Source organism: Myripristis murdjan, chromosome 14, assembly GCF_902150065.1.
Source record: "Myripristis murdjan chromosome 14, fMyrMur1.1, whole genome shotgun sequence".
NCBI classification, from domain to species: Eukaryota; Metazoa; Chordata; class Actinopteri; order Holocentriformes; family Holocentridae; genus Myripristis; species Myripristis murdjan.
In genome coordinates, this window is record NC_043993.1 from 11137219 (window position 1) to 11152724 (window position 15506).

At 41.4% G+C, this 15506-nt stretch overlaps 1 protein-coding gene across 3 annotated transcripts; it reads right to left on the bottom strand.

Moving 5' to 3' along the window:
- Window positions 1–484: 484 nt before the first annotated feature.
- Window positions 485–15378, bottom strand: LOC115371130 (four and a half LIM domains protein 1-like). 3 transcript variants are annotated; one of them, XM_030068292.1, is made up of 6 exons: window positions 15309–15378; window positions 4382–4560; window positions 3873–4047; window positions 3499–3668; window positions 2749–2935; window positions 485–1915 (listed from the first exon to the last, which is right to left on the bottom strand). In XM_030068292.1, the coding sequence occupies exons 2-6, from the start codon at window positions 4535–4537 to the stop codon at window positions 1761–1763; spliced, it is 843 nt and encodes a 280-aa protein (XP_029924152.1). In that variant the 5' UTR covers window positions 4538–4560; window positions 15309–15378; the 3' UTR covers window positions 485–1760. The 3 variants fall into 3 exon arrangements, with proteins under 3 accessions (XP_029924152.1, XP_029924153.1, XP_029924151.1); XM_030068293.1 differs by lacking the exon at window positions 15309–15378 and adding an exon at window positions 12988–13010; XM_030068291.1 differs by lacking the exon at window positions 15309–15378 and adding an exon at window positions 9833–9959.
- Window positions 15379–15506: the final 128 nt, after the last annotated feature.

Below are 15506 nucleotides of genomic sequence, written 5' to 3' on the forward strand. Positions count from 1 at the left end.
TTTACATACAAGAATAAAAAATAAAATCACAGATTGGGCCTTAAGGAGAAATGAATCTACCAGTGAATAAATAAATAAACAATAGTTTGACTTTCAGTGGCTTGCTTTAATAAGCAACTCTCTATCCTTAAAACTCTAAATGAAAAGATGATGATGATGATTTTTTTTTAATCATTCAGTTCTTATTTGTACATCATCTGCTAGATAAAAACTAACAAATTTTGCTTTGACTATAGCAACTATTCACTCTCTACAGCACTCCTCTCTGTCTCAGCTGACCTCTGACATGGTGATCATGAAAGATTGAGAAACCTTGAAAATTTTGAAAGCTCTAAAAAAAAAAACTTCTATGTGCTGGTATTTCTGCAATGTACAGTCATGGATGCAAACACAGAACAAATCAAGAACACAAAGGTTATATTTAGCTTTGTAAAAATCTTTATTTCAGTTTTCCAGAACACTGAAAAAACAACAAATTGAGGCATGCAGATTGCTTCATATATTCCAATTTGACATTTTCTTTTCACGCTATAAAAATAATTCAAACTGTAAAAGATAAAATTGCTTAGAAAAGTGCATGAAAGATTAGTTAATTATAACCGATAGCAAGCATACGCAATTACAAATATAGCTAGAACTTTAAATGTATGTTTGCACTTGTTTGGCTGCATGTTTGTTTATTGATTATTATTTAAAATTTGATTTTTTTTAATCACCTTTTAGAAAGATGACAAAAGGCAAAATTCCATAAGTTGACACCAACGTCACAAACACAGTAAATAGTTTTTGCAACCAAGCAAAACAGCTCCATAAGAATAATCATGAGTTACTCATTTGCATATGTGCGTGTATATATGAATATGTATGTATATATGAGTGTATATGCACACACACACACACACACACACACACACACACACACACACACACACAAACACACATATCCTCAGTCGTATGTTCATTTTAAAGCTAATGAAACTCTGGGATTTTCCTGTTTTGTCTTTTTTGTGTGTAATTGAACTAATATTCAAACTAAAGCAGACAGAGCAGCTGCCAGTGTCAATTTGACTTTCAGTGATTGTGTTTGTAAAGTTTACTGTGAATACTTGGACTTGACAGTTACAGTAGCCTAAAATTTCAATATTGTCTTTAAACATGGTAATACTGCTCCACAGGATGAATTTAAAGAAACCTGTGCAAAAAAACCCAGCATTATCCTGAGTAAGACTGACTGTATTTTAAACATCCTATATGACACAGAGATTCATATATTTTAAAAGTGAAATATAATTTCACTGTATTTACACGCACTTAGGTAATTGGCGTACTTGCCACATTGAGGCGTTTATCTGATTTCTAAAATGCCATGTAAATGAGAAAGTCAATATCCTCAACTGGGGTAAGACTTCTGGAGAAACCCAATTATTGTTCCATTTTGATGCTTACACTGATTTGTGAATGGTGTTTTAGGTATGTGCATGTCTAGGAAAATGGAGCAGACAAAGAAACTGGGGTTATGGTTGGCTGGGTACAAAGCCTAGAATATTTTCTCATTGGACTTTACTTTAAAAACCACTGGCAATGACAAAATCCACCCCTTACCACCTTCCAATAATGTTGAAATTACCACTGTGACCTTAAAAAAAAAAAAGAAAAGAAAAGAAAACGGATTACATGAACAGGCCTCGATACTGTTTACAGGCCCGCTGTCTAAGACAGGGAGTGATGCCACGGCGCCGCCCCTCCACTCAGGCGTCCCCTCACTGCTTGTTGCCACAGTCGGTGCAGAGGATGTCTCTGCCGTTGGCCACAAAGCGCTTGTTGGACAGACTGAGGGAGCATCTCTTACAGTTGAAGCAGTACTCGTGCCAGGAGCTGCCCTCAAAATTCACAACATTCACACCTTTACCAAAACCTGGAGAGGAGAGGAGAGGAGAGGAGAGGAGAGGAGAGGAGAGGAGAGGAGAGGAGAGGAGAGGAGAAGAGAATCAGTCTCCGAGTGAGGTTTGCCAGTGTTTGTCTGTTGCCTGGTCTTCCTGTCTGTTAAATCCAGGAAGCAATAATACTTAGGTAACACTGTTCTACATTGGCCCTGTTGTTTATAATGCAGAGGCACTGAAGTAAATGGTGCATATGGAGAAGGTAGGCTAGCTACACTCATGCTTTTATCCAACTACAAAATCCCTGAATCCTGACCATTAGGTAACAAGCCACTAACACCTCCTTAACTGTTTCAATAGAAGAAAATACTGGAGCAACTGACATTATTTTTTATTGTTTTTTTCTGTCTTGTTGTCTTTTGTTGTTAAGTTCAATTACCTACACATCGCTGCTGTGATGATAATGTGGGGATGGCTATTGATATTTTCAAAAAAATATTTACGCAATGATATTTTTGATAAATAATCTAGCAATGTGCATATGATGACCCTGCAGGTAGAAGCAAATAACAGCTAAAACAGTGTAATAAGCTCAGAAAATTGCTTCCCTTTACTGTAATGCACCGTTTAAAACCAGGAACAGACAACATTCATGCCATATTATATTACAATATCAAAAATGCCAAACGATATCTCGTCTTATATCACGATATCGATGTAATATCGATATGTTGCCCAGGTCTAATTGCAGTGTTTGAACAATGATGTGTCTTGTATGTATTCTGAGTATGTAATGTGCTGTATGCTTGACTGCAAAGCAAATTTCCCATAAGTGACAATGCAATCTTCAGCTTGAACTTGACCCAACCTGTGATGGGTTTTTGGCAGCCGCTGCACTTCTTAGCCACAGAGTTTTTGTAGCAGTCGACACAGAAGACCTGGTCCTGATGATTGGTGAAGCTGGTCCCTGCCAGAGGCTTTGAGCAGGAGCTGCACACAAAACAGTGGCTGTGCCACGGCTGCTCCTGGTAGTTCACACCCCCTGAGGTTATAGGCTGGAGAGAAAGGAGGGTAGATGTTAGGGAAAGGAACGAAAGAAGAGGAAAGGAGTAAAGAGGAAAATAAAAGCATCCGAAGATGAGAAGAGGACAGGGGAGAGAAAAGAAGAGGGGAGCTACAGTATGTATTGTTGATGGTAGGAGCCATATCAAATAACATTCTTCTTATAACATTCTTCTCGCTGTTCAAACTTTTTACTAAACATGGTTGTCACAAAATTTCTCACAGAGAAGCAAAAGGACAGTTTTAGATGTTCAGTTAGATGTTAAATTGTTATGTTGCCATCCTCCTCCAGAATTAGTCTAGTCTCTCAAAATTAACACCGTCATCACTGAAACTGAAGCAGGCCTTGGTGAAATTTTGTCCAAAATTATTGACAAAGTTATCAAACATATGATACCCTCTTTACAAAGCTGAAAAATATACTACCTGCCTCAAAAAGCTATCAAATCTCTTTCAAGATGAGATAATGAGTCCTGCTTTCTGAAATGTGTTAATCCACTGCTTTGTTCAGGTCTCAGGTGAAGGAAGGCCGGTCAGCCTTTTCCCTTGGGATTACCTGTTTGCAGCTGACACAGTGCTTGGCAAACTTCCTGTCATGGCAGGGGCTGCAGTAAATATCATTCCCTTTGGAAAGGAAACTCTGCGATCCTATTGGTCGTTTACAGTGGCAGCAGGTGAAGCATTCGTCGTGCCATGAGTTGCCTTTGTACTCCACGCTCTCTATGCCTGCAGGAGGCAAGAGAGGGGTCAGTGTTAAAGGGCAGGAAAGGAAGGAAAGAAAGTCACCATGGCGATCACAGGTCCATGACGCCAAATACACCTTATAGAATTTGTCATAAAACTATGCATCCATCAACAGTAAAGTACTCCTCTGATAATACAGCACAGGTTCAGGGTCCGTAGTCCAATAGGTGAGTATATCAGCCTTACCAGCCAGTATAGGTTTATAGCAGCCATGGCACCGCGGGGCGTCTTCCCTGGAGCAGCACTTCCCACACATGATGCGGTCGTCCTTGGTGCTGAAGGGCTCCTTGGCCAAGTTCTTGTAACATTTCACACAGCGGAAACAGTCCTCGTGCCAGTACCGACCCTTGTGGCTGAGCTCCTGATGGAGGAAGGGACCGTGGACGGACTGATGAAGCGAGTGAGGCAATGAAGTGACAGAGAGCGCTAAAAGACTGAAAGGCACGTCACATCATGGACTGCCTGATGTTTTTGACCTGTGGGTTTGTCTCATTGGCAAGGAAGCTTCCTATCACCTCGGGCTCTAGTTTTGACCTTTCCTCATTAGGAAACTATGTCGTCCAAAACACTAGATGTATTCAGACAGTCTAACAAGGAAATGATGACCATATAATTTCAGGTTCCATGGTAATAAAGCTTCTAGGAAGTTCCCTTGCAAACGAGAAAGACAAAATCTGGACCCATCAAACACACACCTTAGATTCTACGCCGATGGGTCGATGGCACTCGGCGCAGTTGTTGGCGCAGAACTTGGCATGGCAGCGGACACACACTGGCTTGCCCTCGTTGCGGACAAACCTCTTCCCGCCGAGGTCCTCCCGACAGTAGAAACAGTGAGAGCTGTCTGCCATTGTCACACCAAGGAGCCTCAGACCTGCAGCACATAAAGACAACAAGAGCAGAGAGAAGAGCGAGAGGTGAAAAACTGTTCATCATAAAGTAATCAAATACAGATCTAAGACATCCCGAAGAAAATAATCATTCTGGGCTTTTGGAAACATGAATATGAAAGAGGTTTTTATGTTTGTTTTCCTTCATGGGAGCTATATGTGCTTGCTTGGGCCAAAACTGCAGGAAATGAGATGAGATCAAGCCTGAAGCAGATCAGAAACATTCCATCATTTTATGGCTGTGTATAAATGTTACTGACTTGTTCTATTGGTTTATAATGGGCGGTTTTATTTTTACTGCTCATCAATCGGCCTCTGGGATTAAACTGAAAACTGAACTGGACTGGATTTCAAAACTTTCTCATAACAATGAAGAGGGCTCTCAGTGCAAGTTTGTGCAATGGTGACGTATGAAACACAGGCAGGCTAAAACTTTTAACTGACACGTTTTGACACAGCCCATTTAGGAGTAAAGGATGGCAGCACACAAAAGTCATCCAGGTGAAGAAAAAGTAGACGACTGGACAGAAGACAAAGAAGCTTGTTAGATGGAGAACACAGGGACAAAGGCCTTTAAGCAGTGGTGTACTTTTGTATGACTGGTGGTGTCTGAAAATTAGCACCTGAAAAGTGTCAAACACTGGTAAAAAATTCTCTTTGTCAGCTAAATCAATAGGGATCATTTGCTGCACTTGTCTTAAAAGTGCACTTAACTTTTTCAGATTTCAATGTTTCAGATATTAAAATGTTTATTCAAATAACATGGCCTGGTATGGCGTTTAGTATAACAACTCCAGGGCAAGAACAAACACTACATCAAACCACCACATGGGGGCACTATAGATATGCTTAATATGATTGAAACAGAGAGAGAGAGAGAGAGAGAGAGAGAGAGAGAGAGAGAGAGAGAGAAGGATTTAAGGAACTAGGCTGTGATATTTACTCCAGTGGTTTGCTGATAAGATCTTTCATTGCCCTTATGACACAAGATCATTAAAAGTGAAATATTTGCTCCTTGTAAAAACATGGGAACCAGGTGTATCTATGTCTCTGTGTGCTTCATTTGTGCTCAATATGTACATTGTGTGTGACACCGGCAAGCAAGTTGTCTCAGCTGGATAGTTATCTCTACATCCAAGGGCCTTATCTCTACCTGGTGGGGCAGCTCATTCAACTGATAAACTGGACCAAACAACAACAACAAAAAAAAAAAAACTCTTGAACCTGGACAAGAGACCAGGAATATAATTACTTGACATACAAGCTTGACATGTCTTTTGATCTAGACCTAATCGAGAACATTTCTGAATCTAACGCTGATAATAACTACGTGATCTGTCTCTCACACAGAGGCACAGATTTGGCTTCTGCTGCTTTGGTACCGCACATGAATTTGTTGGCTGCGTTGTAAGTTACCTTAGAGGGAGGCCGAGCGGCAGACCTGTCACAAAACCTCGAGTCAAAGGTTTAGTGGAATCTGAGCTCACGTCAGAGTCAACAAGGTCAAGTCGGAGGTGAGCCTCTGAGGTATGAATCCTATTATGAGTTCAAGTAATCACGCTGCAACGCATTAACCTCATCAGCTCTGCTGCTCCTGACAGTGGCTTTGTGGCTTTTGCTGAGTCCAAAGATCCCAGATATGTCCTGCTGATTTACAGGGAGATGTGTATAGAACGATTCACCAAATATCGAGACATTTTGTATTTGATGCAATGGTGCAAACAATAAAACGATGGCCTCTTGTCTTTGAATATTTCAAACAATATGTGTGTTCAAGTGTGATGTTGCTTTAGGGAACCTCTGGAAGCAGGAGATACATACTGTACATTTACATACTGAGATGCACACTGAGATATATATCGGGACTGATACATATTGAGATGTATATTGAAATGCATACATATTGAGATGCCATCTTGCACACTGTTGTACAACATAGCAAAAAGTTTTTCTTCCAGCTAATTTTTTTCTTCCAGCAAATTTAAGGGAAAATCAGATTTCAGAGGTAATAGTAAAAAAAACAAAAAACAAACAAAAAAAAAAAAAACATACACATTCAGATCTGTTGCAGTAAAAGCTACAGTAGTTTATTAGTTACACTGATGACTCGAAATTCTGGATTTGAGTAATTTCATTTGTTTATCAGTTGGTATTTTTGAATAAGCAAATAAATTGCAATAAGCAAATAAATATGACAACCAAAATATGAAACTATAATTAATCAGTGTCTTAACTGTGTGACAGTTTGAGCATGGCCTATATTTATTTGCAGCCCTCCACTGTTAACAAACCAGATGAGATGTAAATGTACAGTAAAATGAGAATATCTGTAGCCTATAGCTAAGGTAATTCCCAAGTTCAAGTCCTCAACACAAGTCCGAGTCATAAATATTCAAGTCTAGGTCGAGTCACAGGTCATCAACAGTTGGACCAGAGTGTTACTTCTCTGGACAGAGGAGAGCACCTCCTAGTCCAAGTGCACTGATGTCTGTGTCGTTAGAAGGAAGCTAAGCAACCCATTTCTCACACCACAGGGAGCCAGATAATCACTCTCCCTGAAATGCCACCACACAACCTTCCTAAACATAGAATTTAAATCACCATGTGCATCACCATAAGTCTCAGACACGGATCTGTGATTACAGGGTCAGGATTTCAGATGGTAAACACACAACATAATGACAAAACGAGAAGAGGGAGCTATTCACACACTCATACACACACACACACACACACACACACACAAACACTGAGACGTAGAGGAGGAGATGGGTAAAGTCTATTTACTCAGTTATGTCCCACATGAAGTTCACGCTGGCTGAGCATGTGGAATTCTCCTAAACTACTGTGAGAAGCGCGCGCGTGTGTGAGTGTGTGTACATGCGTGCAGTGAGGTGAACACATACAGGAATGCCTGGTATGACCAATGTGGTGAGATCTGGAATGTTGACAGCTCTTTGACGGAACCTCAACACAGACACACACACACACACACACACACACACACACGTACATGCACACACAGTCCCACTTCTGACATGGACCACTCCCTTGAAAGCCAAAAAAACCACCAACTACACTGTTTCCCTCACTGAGGCACCATGTCAGGACAGAGCCATGAGGAAGTTCACCCAGTGTGATCCGCTTTTGGCTCAGGCTGTAAAGTTTCACATCCTCCATTTCCTTGTGATGTTCCTACACAAAAGTCGAAGGTGGGTCAAGGATTTGTAAAGTTCATCAGATAGTGGTTTTTGAAGGCTGACACCAATACGATATTTTTAGACGTGAGTCATTCCTTAGTGGCTGACATTGTGTGTTGACTAAGGGTGTTGTCACATATATGGTTTTGAAATTGTCCATAACAGAATCCACTTAAACTCATACAACTCATACACAGTGTGAATCAAGATTTGATTCACACTGTTATAATTGCAAAGTGAAACTTTTTATATTTTGAACGGTAGGTGGCAGCACTGGGTGGATGCAGCATGTGGACTGCCAAAAATAGCCTATAGATGAAAATGTAGTTTGAAATCTCAGTGGGTTTGCAGTTTAATGTTCTGCTGTTTACACTTTCATCTGTCATAGCTGGAAACTGGGGTCTGATGTTAATGATTCTGCTTGAGTGGGCTCCACAGAGCTGGTAAGACATTCACAGAAATGTACGGTTCCACTCTAAGGCATGCATTCACGTACACAATGTGACAAGAAATTGTTAAACGCTGCTGGAGATAAGCTCCGGCAAAGAAGAGGAACTTGAGGAGATTTCATCAGTTGATGAAACAAGACAGATTTTTATGGCAAAACAAAATAATTCTGTGGTCAACCCCAAAATGCACTGCGCCAGTGTTGTAATTTCCCCATTTTAGTTTGAACTCTACTGAAATGCCTTACCACCACAACCTGTCTGCACTGCCGTTCACTGTGTGCATACTTGAGTCCACTTGGACCTATTCACAGTCTCAACTCTTCAAAAAACTTCACCAAGTTCAAGCCAAAGACTGTAGATGTGAGAACCTTGATGTCTTTCAAGTGACCATTTTAATATTCAGTATTTCCCTCAGATTTTAAATGTTCTCAGAGTGGAGAGGCCTCTGAAAAAAAGCATTTTGACCAGCGTGGGACACTTAGGCTGATGCTGCAATCTGCAAACTTGCTGAGGGTGAGGACCCTGACACGGTGACTCACGTGAAGAATGTGCAGGACACATCAAACAAATGAAGAGATAAAATGTGGAAAGAACATAAAGCTACACTGTGGGCTGTACAACATGACTGGAATGAATGCCAGATATTCATTAAAAGGTCAGTATCATTCCAAGTTATCAGTCCAAGCAAAGGCTGAGTGACATGGCCAGAAATGCCACCATGCCACCATTTCAATATACATTAAATAATTATTATGTCACTTTTAAAAACTTCTTTTTGGTTCCGTGTGAAATCTGAACAATCCAGAATACTCATGTTTGGCATTATCCTATTGTCCTAGGTGCTACGTTCCTGTGTATTTATATTGAGGGGAAATTTATTCTGGTAATTATTGCCATTGTTTTATTGCCCGGCCCTTATCTAAGTCTTGTCATAAGGACACATAAACAGAGACACTTTGTTACTGTTTTCTGAATGAAAGATGGTTTAGGCGTGCCACTTTCCTTTAACCCTCCCATGGTTAATGAGTAAATCATCCGAGTAAGGTTTAAGGTGGGGAGGTGTGATCAGCAGTCAGCACGACCGGTTCAGCCAGCGCAGCCTGCAACGACGAGGAGGGATAAAAGCTGTTCACAGCCTCAAAGAGACCACAAAGCCGCAGGGGTGAAAACAGAACAACTATGTGTGGATGCATGTTCTGCAAAGTGCATACCTTCTCCCTCAGCATCCAGCTAACCCATCGCTTACTCATGTAGTCTGAACCGAGTGCTCTCATCCTCTCACAGCTGCATGGAAGAGATCAGGCCTAACACAGCTACTGTTTTGATAAAGTAACTTTTCCCTCAAAAACATTTCAAATGAGCTCATTTTTAACTTCAACTAGGTTTTTACAGCAGTACTCCCGCTTCTACTTGATTAAAATATCAGCAAAGTAGCAGTATTTCCACTTGAGCAGCAATTTGTTATACTCTTTCCACCACTGCACTTACTCATGGATGAACCACGAGCTGCTGTGTTTGTTGACCGGTTGAGGCCAATCCATCTATCTCCACTCAAAGACAGCGAGTACAGCCAGCCAAAGGCAACACATTTTTCATCTGGTATTTACCTGTCATCCTCCGCTCAACAGAGATGCCGCAATCGCTCTTGGTCTAGGCTGAACTGAGTTTTCTATCCATTTTTATCTTTCTCTTGTTGTTTTGCCTCCTGCCTCTCATTGGAGTAATTAAGAAAATGAATTCCCCTGCCTTCTGTTCTTGCTCAGGTGAATTTTTTTTTTTACCGGAGAGTAGGCTATCTGGTAGAGGTGCAAGAAACAGCACAAGCCTGCAGCATGATTATACTGTTTGCTTCTTGTGCCATAGCACAGAATGACTTTCATATTCAACATGGCTGTCAACGTTGTTAAAATGTTATCTGACTGCCGTGGCTGTGAAACAATGGCTGACAGGAAGTGAGCCAGTATCCATACAGCTGGGCAGAGATAAAGCAGTGTTCCCAGACGTCACAGAGCTCTGAGGCCACTGTTGCTGCATGTTGTGCTTTGTTGTTGTGCAGTAAATTTCCTCATTCTGTCATACCCCTGGCTCGCATGACAACATTTCTACATCATATTTCATCCAAACCGCCAATACAAACCCCTTGTTTAATCACTATGGAAACATTAGGTATGGTCTTGTAGAGGAAATGAAGTCTTGTTTCTAAGCTGAGTCAAAAGGACGAAACTGGAGCCAGGGTGGAAAGCTAAATGTGTGTGTGTCTGTGTGTGTGTGTGTGTGCGTGTGTGTGGGTGGGTGTATTTGCTCATGCAGGTGTGCATGCAGGCAATTGTTTGTGCTTGCGTATGTGTGTAGAGTCACGTAGTTTGCAACCACTAGATTCAGAAGTATCCAATATGAACTACTGTAGCTCTGCTCTCCCTCTCCCTCTCCCTCTCCCTCCCTCTCCCTCTCTACTTTAGCACATCAGTTTAGGTTTTTTTTTTCCACCTGACAATTATAATTACAGATCGGATGCTGATCGTCATCTAAACCCGAAACCCAAAGCAGCCACACGGCAGTGGAAGACTGACAGTATAAAAATAGAGCAAGGAAAGGTGACATCATGTAATGTGGATGACAAGAAAATCACACACATTTTACACTCATGGAAAGACAGTCAGAGACAAAAATGCAAAAAAAAAAAAAAAAGAGAGAAAGAGAGGCAGTGTGGCAGGACAAACAAATACAGCAAAGCCATAGAGAGAGAAATTAGGGGGATATAGCCTAGAATGTAGAAAGTCTACAGCGCACTCATCCAGCTGAGGAAACATCGCCTGTGTGTGTGTGTGTGTGTGTGTGTGTGTGCGCGCGCACACCCACCATCTGTGCATGTACGTGTGAGTATGTTGGCATGAGCTTATCACTGAAGAATGTAGTGGAAAGCTGAGAAACAGGAAGCCTCCATCAGAACAGTGAAGCTGGCACAATCCAGCCTCTCTCTCTCTCACACACACACACACACACCAAAACTCAGCGTAGACACAACATAAACACAACCTGAATTTAGTACAAATGAATTCTCAAAACACTTGTGCCTCTATTTATTGTCCTCCACTGCTAAACCTGACCTAAATATTGCACTAATGTCTGGGAATTTGCATTAGCACTACACACACACACACACACACACACACACACACACACACAGGGTAAACTCACATTGCATTCAGAGTGTGTTACAGGTGATTCATGCCCAGGACCGCCATTTCCATGCACGCTTGTCTTTGCAAAGTCTCAAACCCTTGAATCATGGCAGCCTCACAAGACGAGAGGTGGAAAAAAAAAATCTCACAATACTTTCCCCCACAATATCACGTTGATAGGCCACTGCCAAGTCTCCATATTTTCGTTTGATTCTCAAAGCTCCTCATGTAGGATCGCATAATGATGTTCAAAAAATATGGATATGAAAGAAATGATCTTGAAGGTCCTGAAGATAAGTAGGTGTGACTGATCAATGGATTTTGCTTGATTTCTTTTTGAAGCATTGTAGCCTAAGGGCTGATATTCAAAGGAAAACTGCAGCCTAATACACTTAAACACATTTTTTTTTTTTATCATAGACTATAGCAGTGCACTTTGCATTTCTGGGTCTGTTGTTTTCATTTGGTGCTTTGTTTTTCTTGTTCCATCTGAAAACCAACCAAATGTACATGCGACACTGTTTCAAGATATCTTCCGTGCAGCTAGAATGACTTTAAAGGGGCATTGTGCAAAACTTACCCGCAGAAACACGAACGAAAAGCTGACCGTTGTCAACTTGCTGCAGCTTGCTGAGCCACAGTCCTACACTGATTTCCTGATTATCAAGATAATGTTGCGAACTGCAGTCATTTGGGCAGTGCTTATTCCACGATTTTTGGCTGTGTTTTTGTCAGGTGAGTCTAAATGACCCTTGCTTGCCTCGCCATGGCAATTTTGCATTGTGCACCTTTACTGATTACGATGGAAAGAAAAGCCATCTAAAACACCAGCAGTAAACATCCATATGCCCACCTTTGAATGAAAGCAACTAATTCATTGGCCTTCTGTAGGGAGTTTAAAAAAGCATTCTGGGAAATGTAAGAAATTACAAACTGAAGTAAAGATGGACAAGGGAGGATGAGGGAAAATGTGTGCACCCAAAAAAACATTTCACAGGATAACTCTAATTCCAAATAACTGGCCAGGATTGAACATGAAAGATTCATGATATGATTGTGGCTGAGGGCGGATTTTCCTCTTCAAGAGTTTTACTGCAGTCAAACGAAAGAAACGGCCAATCATAACATAATGCAGTAGAAAATTTCAGTATTAAAAAAAAAAAAATCAAAGATCATAGTATTGGAGTACTGCCATATCATGATCTAATTATTCTAACAATATAACAGTGGGAACTTTCTGGCGATTCCCACCCTAATACCGATCATAGTATCTCAAAGGTAAATATACAGCAGTGGAAAACTGAGTGGTGAGCTGAGCTAAACATTTGCACTCCACACTGGCGAACAAAGTCAGATAATTGTTTTATTTGGCGAGAGCGAGCCACATTCCAGACAAGAGCCTTGCAGAAAGAAGACAGCAGATACAACACAGATTTATGCCAAAGCAGCGAAAGCATTCTGCAGTAGGACAGGATCTGAATGGCATCTGCTCGAATCAACAGACATGATCGCTTTAGCAGACGCTCGCAGAGCCAGAAGCAACGTGAAGCGCCGCTTGTTAGTCGGTTAACTGCACTTACCCTTTAATTTACCTTGCCTTGTTGGTGCTTTCTTTATCTAAGACACACTCCCAATCAAGCACTCAGTTTTTTCTTTCCCTGCTCTTGCCCCATCCACTGCTCCTTCTCTCTCTCTCTCTCTCTCTCTCTCTCTCTCTCTCTCTCTCTCTCTCTCTCTCTCTCTCTCCCCACACACACACTCTATTCTCAGAGGCAAAGAGCAGCAATGGATGACCAGGTTCCAAGTCAAAGGACCATTTCTGTGTGTATGTGTGTGAAACCCTCTGTTTCCCCATTTCGGAGGTACAGCCCTCATTTTATAAGACAATGTTAAACTGAAAGATGTGCACCCATTTCCATCATTACAATAAATCAAAATCAGTACATTTTCATCTATCTATCTATCTATCTATCTATCAACTGATAATGCATTGCCATGTTTGCCAGTCAAGCCTGATTTCATGTCTGAGCAGTAAAACTACTGGACTGAGCCGTAAAACTACTGGCACAAGTTTCCTATAAGGGATCAATGTTAAAATAAAAATAAATAAATAAATAAATAACAACATGTCTGTATTACATTTACATGCTGCCATATTAAAATCACAACAGGCAAAACATAACCCAGTTACCATGACATGAAGGCAGACAAACGGCATAAAGTTTTACGAGCCTATGATGTATTTTATTGGGCTGAGCTCATGGTAATTTCTTTAGCATGCAGGAGGCTGTGTGGACTAAAACAAAAACTCCCTCCAGCCTACTGGAGTGTGTCCGGTCACCAAAGGTCAGACACACATATGGAGCTTGGTTTACATGCTCTATCTCTCTCTCTCTCTCTCTCTCTCTGTGTGTGTGTGTGTGTGTGTGTGTGTGTGTGTGTGTGTGTGTGTGCAAGTGCACTGTTACAAATCACTCATTACTCTATTTAGACATGGCAATTCCGCATAATTATACTTAAAGTCAAAAATGCTGTCGGCTAACTTTCAGAAAACTTTGAATTTGAGGTTTGCCTGACAACTTTTTCCAGTTTGCAGACTGCAACTTGTTGCTATCATCATCTGACAAAAGCTATGAGGCATTACTTCCAAATGTATAATATGATGTTTGCTCACATAATCTTACAGTAAAAAAAAAAAAAAAGTCTCCCTCTGTTTCAGACAAGTTCCTGACTAATGTGACGGAAAATCACCTGTTTTTTTTGTTTTTTTTTTAACACATCAATGACCTGTTCAGGTTTTTTCTTCCAATAACCTGGAGGTGCAGTTACCATTACATCCTGTTATGTGATCTGTAACACCCCAGGTTACAAGTGCATGTGTGTGTGTGTGTGTGTGTGTGTGTGTGTGCATAAAAGAGAGAAAGAGGTCAGCTACACATCATGGGCCCTTGGTTTACTTCATAGCTCCCCTCAGAATAATGATAGCTGGTTGAAGCAACACTGAACCCATGCAACCACTTATAAAGAAAGACACATACACACACACACACACACACACACACACACAGAGAGAGAGAGAGAGAGAGAGAGAGAGAGAGAGAGAGAGAGAGAGAGAGAGAGAGAGAGAGAGAATGAAAAATAACTGAACAGGAATTTTAATTGATCTTGGTGATGCATTTTTTAGCCTCAGTGGTTCCATCCGGGAGTGAAAAAACTCCTAACTGGAACCAGATTTCAGGAGCAGGATAGGCTTTCAGAAGTCAGCATGTAACTGAAGCTCAGACACACAGACAGACAGAGAGAGAGTGAGAGAGAGAGACAGACGGACAGGCGAGCAGGCAGGCAGACAGACAGACAGACAACGCCCCAGACAATTTTAAGGCTGTTTCCTCTCAGGAAATCAGATGCTTAGCGAGTGAAGAGGTCTCATTGTGCTTGAGCTACACAGTGCACACAGTAGGCAATCACAGAGTATGAGCCTGTGTGGGTGAGCAGCAGGACTACAGAGTGGACACTGTGGCATCACACTGACCCACACAGGCATGACACTTAAAACAAACCCAGACAGGCCGGATTACAGTGTCATCTGTCTGAAGAGGGACTGACTTGATCAGAGCAGTCTTGTCAAAACCAATTCTAGTTCACTTCCCAGCCTGTCACACTCTAAAGCTGGCTAAATCACAGATAAAAGTCGGAGGGTGAAGGCAGAGGAGGTTGCTGCAGACTGTGTACGCTGCATTATAATGGCACACACTGCATGCTCTAATTAGTTTTCCTACTCTGTAAAATAGCTCCATCCTGACTGCGCAGTTTTGATATAGTCTCAACGAAGTTTTGCACAGGAAACTAAGTTTGAATGATCAGTACAAATCTTAATGCCGACCTCCTTCATGCAGCTTACCTTGTATGCGTTGGATGAGCGCTTGTCTGTGCTGTTTAAAGGCAGCGGAGCTCTGCTGTCCAAGTTTCCTGACGGCAGAGCTGAGCCATCTGTTTCTGCGCCAAGCTGCGGATAAACAGTCATAACTACACCGGAACTTCAGTGACTTTACCTTCAAAATAAAGGCGTAGGACTTTCGCACAAACAGCGCCAACGTTT

Coding starts and splice junctions, on each gene's coding strand:
- LOC115371130 (XM_030068291.1), bottom strand. Junction 3,669..3,872: donor CTATAAACCTATACTGGCTG/GTAAGGCTGATA, acceptor TGCCTCCTGCAG/GCATAGAGAGCGTGGAGTAC. Junction 2,936..3,498: donor ACTGTGTCAGCTGCAAACAG/GTAATCCCAAGG, acceptor CTTTCTCTCCAG/CCTATAACCTCAGGGGGTGT.